The sequence below is a fragment of the Nicotiana sylvestris genome, chromosome 8, assembly GCF_000393655.2.
Source record: "Nicotiana sylvestris chromosome 8, ASM39365v2, whole genome shotgun sequence".
Classification (NCBI taxonomy): domain Eukaryota; kingdom Viridiplantae; phylum Streptophyta; class Magnoliopsida; order Solanales; family Solanaceae; genus Nicotiana; species Nicotiana sylvestris.
The window spans coordinates 221,184,571-221,191,651 of NC_091064.1; the positions used below are offsets into that span (position 1 = coordinate 221,184,571).

Below are 7,081 nucleotides of genomic sequence, written 5' to 3' on the forward strand. Positions count from 1 at the left end.
CACTGACCCCACCGCATTCATGCTTAAATATATACATACAGTTGAATTTTACTTAAATGAAAATGTTATAATTCAGAAATAGTGATAGACATATGTCTTGAGCCCATCTCTGTTCATAGCATCAATCATCAATAAATAAAACCAACAGAAAGACCAAGTTAAGAGTCATAACTGCACTTGTTGGTTGGCAGCTAAATACCATGTGCCCTGGCTTTGTCGCATTGAACCCAAGCCAGCTCACTTTATGCAAAATGGACTCCACCATCTTCTAGTTTTTTCTTTTGTAATCGCGCTATTCGGGTGAGTTTACGTGCACCTCAATTATTCCTATAAAGCATCGATTATCGTCTACCAGCATAAGTATAGAATAAATCTATCCACCAAATTTAAACAGATTAAATAAAATTACCTAGTAAGAGTATTTCTTTTTGTTCCTTTTTCTTATTTCTGGCTTTTTATATATACTCAAGTCTCAACCTGTATATGACTACTTCCAAAAGTTCAATATAGTATTATTATCTTACCCATTAAAGCATAGATTCACAGCTTTACGTAAAAGCTTTCGCAACTAGTAGTACTAGAAGATATTGCTGACATGAAGAATAAAGCTCTTAAGCCAAACCATTCCCCCCAAAGCCAGTGGCCACACCCATCAACTAAAGCTAGTTCCCCACTAAATCACTAATTCTCCACTTCAAAAAGTTCAATGAGTCTACTATAGTTGATACCATATTCTGTCCATTTGAAATGGTCTAATCTTAGCCAATATATCTCAGCCAAATAAAGGAAAATGGGTTGCTTTTTGTATCTTTTTCTAAAGATGGTATAGCAGTTATTTAATCTTCTTGAGCCGAGGTCTATCAAAAACAGTTTTTTTATTCCTCCGGAGTAGGGGTAAGGTTTGCGTACACACTAACCTCCCCAGAGCCCGCTTGTGAGATACCACTGGGTTGTTGTTGATGTTGGTATAGTAGTTATTTATTAGTATCTCTTTATCTTTTTAGTTTATTTTTTGTTTCATTTGGGAGGAATCTGGGAAAAGAGAATTCCAGTCAATTAGAGCCTTTGAACTGTTGAATAGTAGTATTTTCTTATTCCTGATTCTTTATTATTAAATGTTGTGTCATTTGCTCTTATTACATTATTGTTGCTATTGTGCGCAACTTTATTTTCACTATTCCTTGAACAGAGGGTCTATCAGAAACAGCATCTCTACCTTCACAAGGTAGAGATAAGGTTTTCACTATTCCTTGAACAGATGGTCTATCAGAAACAACATCTCTACCTTCACAAGGTAGAGATAAGGTTTTCACTATTCCTTGAACAGAGGGTCTATCAGAAACAGCATCTCTACCTTCACAAGGTAGAGATAAGGTCTGCGTATACATTAGCCTCCCCCGACCCCACCTGTGGGATTACACTAGATGTTTTGTTATTGTTGAACTGTTGAATAGCAATATGCATCTCTTTTTAGATATTTTTTCATAACGATAATATTCGAACCAGTTTGCAGTCTGACACCAGACACGAACCAGTTTGCAGTCTGACACCAGACAATTTCAGCAAATGCCTGCTACCTCGCACCATCACATGTATCGGGTATCTTTGCCCACCAAATATTGGGGTCCATTCTTAAGAACAAATTAGGCTCAAGGGAAGACAGATAGTGTGAGGCAAAGGAGATAATATAACATTCAGAAAGGATAAAGGAGAGTGTAGTAACACCAAAAAGCAAAAGCACACTATTTCTAGTACTTATTAACACACCAAAATCTCAAAGATACACAAGCATATAGAATGCAGTGCCATAACCCCACAGTTTTTGATCTTATAACAACAAGAAGCACATTCCTGAGCATAGATATTTACAATCCAAGCTCAATACAGTCACACTGCCCACAAACACTATAGCTGGTTCTTTACATTATGAAATAGCCCGTCGTAAGAATAAACCAGTTGCATGTTACAAACTGCGGTGACCTTATAGCCGATTAAAAGGAAGCATGTATATATATATACTACTGAGATCGAGAAGGGACTAGCATAAAACCAGTCACTCTACTCGTCTTCTAATCAAATACCTTTCATGCTTTAGCAAAATGATCGATGTCCAGACACCCGCATATGCAGAAAGTGTAAACTACATTCTGTCAATAGGCTCCATATGGCCCTGCACGGCTAAGCGCTCTGACACATCAGCTAGTGATTTGAGGTTACACCGGATCAGGGCCTCGACAAAGTAGCATGTTTCGTCTTTAGTATTCCCATCTGGAACATCTACCACAAATGACTCTATTACCATTGTTCCAGGCCTTCCATCAATGACCTCCGGGTGAACAGTGATAATCGATGAGTAGTTCTGCAAGTTATGTGGAGAAACATTAAAGCAGTCATCAGACCAATGAAATACCAGATGTTAAGTGCAATAGTTCCATTCCCAAACACAGTACCAGTGAGAATGATACATCTCCCACCCCGCACGAATGGATACAGGAAGAGACATTATAAAGAAATTTCCAATGATTTTCCTCATCCTCTCGGATTTGTAATACATATAAAGTCACACAGATCAGAAAGGAAGTTATGAATTGATAGAAGTGATCATTTAAACCAAGCCTATGACAACTTCCTACTTTTCTTGCTTTTACTTACCAAAGCATTCACAACACATTTGAATAATGGGCTTAAGAATCGAAAGTGGACAGCGAACAAACAGACACAAGAAAGAAAATGATAGATAACAAAATAAATGAAAATACAACAAGAAAAAGGTTAGAAATAAGTAGAGAGCTTAAGAAATTAACTACTCCTGTAGAAGCTCAGTTGTTGGGACTTCATGATAGACTCTCAGAGGGTAAAGTTAACGAAACATCCTTATGAACTTATGCTTAGCAGCTTTCTTTTTGCTTCTCATCATTCCATAGAGCAAATAGTTGGGTTTCCAGTTTTCATCTTACACATTTTGATTAAAACATGGTGAAATCTTGTTTCTGGCTACTATATGATCCTAAATCCCGTGCCATATTCTCATTGTATGTCTGAATCTACACTTCTTTAATACAAAGCAAAGAAGATAACTCTTCTTAGCACAGACGAATGCTGCCCTCCCCTGCACTATTCCACCTAATAAAAGAAGAGTAATGGAGCATTTCGAGATGCTAAGGTACTTCCACGCTACACACAGTTTGTGAGATCAAACTGCAATATACTTCAAAACTGCTAAGGAGTACCTACTCTCTCTCAACTTGAGAACAGTAACAAGCAGCTTCTATGTGATATTCAAACATGAAAAACCTGAGAATGCACTCGTGTTAATTAAGACGAACACTGAAAAAGATCACCAACAAAATTCTCGCTTATCTGCATTTGAACCTTGACATATAACCCGCCAGATATAAGTATCATGACAGCTTCTGTTCAAGTTAAAGAAATGCTTATGATTTTGTTTATTTGAAATACTCCAAAAAAAACTACTGTCAGGGGGCGGCTTTGAACCATTTAACAGAGAAAAGTCAACTCAAAGATCAGACTCTTGTGACTTGAGACAAGTTTTAAAAAGCTCTCAACACCTAAGCTTGAGAAAGTACTTGGTGTGATTAGATAAAAGTAGCAAGAATCCAAGAACATTGAAATCTTTCACAGAAACGCGAAGCAAGAACCACTCACTTCTGCAAACCAGAAAAAGCAATGAAGAAAAAAATAACTAAACTTCGGGCAGTAACACAAAGATGCAAGATGGCTGGAGAAACTTAGTTTACTGCCACCGAAAATACATCAGATTCTGTATTCCTACTTTTAGGAAAATGAAACTTCAATTAGAAGCTCAGAATATGTTATCTCAAAAAAGTTGCCAGTACATATAAATGTTTTTTTTCCTTTTTAACAAGTTTGCACACGCATATAAATAAGCATCTAACAAGTCAATTAACATATCAAATGAGAAGATAAAATATTCATACCCTAAGCCTGTGATCTCCACCGACAATCTTTACACCAAAGATGTGTTCCTCGTCATTTAGAAGCTCTAACCTCTCCTTACTTGTGGTTGCCGGGAGTCCGGACTTAACATTCACTTCTCTGACACTTCCGATTTCAAGGTCCCCTTGCACGATGCACCTGCTAACAAATGGTTTGTACCTTTGTGGCTGATCGAACCTCCTCACTAATGACCAAACCTATCAAATATACCAAAAACCAGTAAAAAAACATACGCAGTACATCCAGTATCCATGTTCAAATATGATACATGTAAACCATAGAAACCAAAAGAGTAAAACATTTTTCAATCTTATCCAGTTATGGGTTGACAAGACTGAACAGTTCCAATTAAGAACATCAATGTAATTCTTTTTTTTTAATGACTGACAAATCCGTCTGGAGCCTGCCCTTAGGGCCAACCGCAACCTTCGAAACTCGGGGATAATGGGACTGCCCCTCCACCTTTCTCCACTTAAATACCAGAGTTAGTTCGCTTGGCACAGGGCTCGAACCTAAGACACAAGTCTGCCAACCTTTGCCAATTGAGCTAACCCCTAGGGGCAGAACATCAATGTAAGTATGAAATGAAATGATTAAACCTCTTGAATTCATTCAAACTCGCTGTTTTTTTCCTACCAGATAAGCAGCTTAAGATATATTATGTCCAAAGACAAGTTCAAAAGGATATAACTTGTCTCCTAAACTAGCTTCCTTAACAGATAAAGATAGGTGCCTCCTCCTAGCAACCACAACGAAAAAAAAAATTCCTTTTCTCTAATCCACAGCTATTTGTGAAAACTGAAATCCTTAATCTATGCTAGGGAAAATAAGTATACAAATTTCAGTATATCAATTCCACCAATAAAGCTCCTTATCTTGTTTGTCTATAATGTAAAGCCAAATCCTAACTAAAAATACTACTTTTGCAAACACCACCAAGTCAAACTAAGCTTCAAAAGTATGGCATACTACAACTGTGTCACAATTCTAAACATAAGTATGAACCAATTATAAAGCAAAAAATAAACCATCAGAGCCTCAATAACAGGTCAATCACATATAGATCTGAGCAAGAAAAGCTTAAAATAAACATAAAAATCAGATCTTTTCTCAATAAACTAAGTTGGGCTAACAAGAAAAGCTCAAATAAGCATAAAAATCAAAACTTTTTTCAATAAATTAAATTGAGCTATCAAAAAAGCTAAAATAAACATAAAAATCAAATCTTTTTTTTTTTCAAGAAACTGAGTTGGAATGACTTACAAGATGAACAGGAGCTCTAATATGTTTTACAAGTGAAGAGCTACACTGATTATCTCTAACATCATGTCTATGATGTCTTCTAATGTAATCATCTTCACTACTAATCCTAACGTTCATTATGCTGACCATCGCCGCCGGCAAAAACTAACGGCACCGACAACCTTAGTCTAAAAGCAGAAGGTGAAAACGTGGGAAAGTGTGAAAAAATCAGAAGGGTCCAAAAAACAATGCCATTGGTACCTCAAAATGTGTGTGAATGGTCCGAATTTGATAGTGTTTTGTTTTTTAATTTCTTATCCACATCTGTAAGCTCCATTTTTTCTTGATTAAGAATAAGATAATTTTGCAAGTGGGCTTGGTGGGGTAGGTATTCTTTTCTAATTTAATATTGGTCTACATTTGGAAACCTATTTTTTTGACAAAAGTAACACCAACAACAGATATTACCTCTACCCGGGATAGAGAGGCTGTTTCCAAATAGACCCCCGGCATCATTCCCTCCAAGGACTTCCCATCTTGCTCTTGAGGAGACTCGAACTCACAACCTCTTGGTTGGAACTGGAGGTTGCTTACCATCAGAGCAATCCCTCTTGACAAAAGTAGATGAATGGAAAAAATTAAATTAATACTACTAGATAAATTGATAACCTAAAAAATATTTTGATTATTTCTTTGAGTACCTACAATTTTCCATAAGTATTGCATGGAAAAAAATTATCTAATATTTTTGTTCTTCAAGATTTTCAATTATGTTTGGTTATAAGAATAAAATTTTAAATAACACATTTGATGTTTGTATATAAATAATCTCTTTATACATCAAAATTATATATGGAGGATTTTTTTAAATGTCTTTAATTTTGCTTGCTTGCCTTTGAAGTTTGAAGTTGACGTTCTATTGGACCTTATCTCTAACCTTTCTTGGTGCAATAAAAAGTTCTAACACTGTATTCTTGTATTATTAATATAGAAAAATAATTCCTGTCATGTGACTGTTGCGTTTAGTGTACTTCCAACATTAGAAATTCAAGGGGAGAAATAGGATAAAACGTCGAATTGGGAAAGGAAAAGGACCCCTAGAACTTAATCATACCTACGTATGCCTTATCCCAAAAGTCAAAAATGCTAACACCGTCCAATAATATAGGCCTATTAATTTGTGTAATACTATTTAATGAGAAATTTGTGTAAAGCATTATCTTTTAGTAGTAATTAGGTGTTTATAGATATCATTTGTTATATTACGGAATATAAATATCTTTTATGTGGTTATAAGATGTATTTAATGTATTTAAGCTATTGTATTTATGAATACAGTAGTAAAAATAGACGTGAATCAGAGAAGTCCAGCTAATCAGTTGTTGTATTCGAATGTATTCATGGAGTGAAACATGGGATTACAGCTTGACAGATTATTGTATTTGACTGTATTCACGACGTGAAATAGGGGATTACACTATTTTTAAAACGGAAAGTGAATCAATTAACATAATAGACTCCTAATATAACTCAACAAGCTCAATTATAACACACAAATTTTGTATTTTTCAGTTATAAAAAAGATTCTCAATCGCAAAATACAATGAAATACATAGAATACAAAGGGGTACATTGAAACACAATGAGAAAAAAAGACACTGATACAATGAAATACAACGAGATACATTGAATTACAATAAAAAAAGATAGTGAATACAATGAAATACATAGAAATACATCGAGATACATTGAAATGCTCTTAAAAAAAGGTAACAGAATCTTCAAATTGCTCAACACCAAACTTCAGATGACCTATTTTAGTCGATAATTTTTCGACGACCCATCGAATTCCGACCATAAT

General features: G+C 35.3%; 1 protein-coding gene across 1 annotated transcript; it reads right to left on the minus strand.

Annotated features, from left to right (window-relative positions):
- Positions 1-1,719: 1,719 nt before the first annotated feature.
- LOC104220315 (abscisic acid receptor PYL3-like) lies at positions 1,720-5,542 on the minus strand. Its single transcript, XM_009771158.2, has 3 exons — positions 5,242-5,542; positions 3,960-4,175; positions 1,720-2,359 (listed from the first exon to the last, which is right to left on the minus strand). The coding sequence occupies exons 1-3, from the start codon at positions 5,368-5,370 to the stop codon at positions 2,141-2,143; spliced, it is 564 nt and encodes a 187-aa protein (XP_009769460.1). The 5' UTR covers positions 5,371-5,542; the 3' UTR covers positions 1,720-2,140.
- Positions 5,543-7,081: the final 1,539 nt, after the last annotated feature.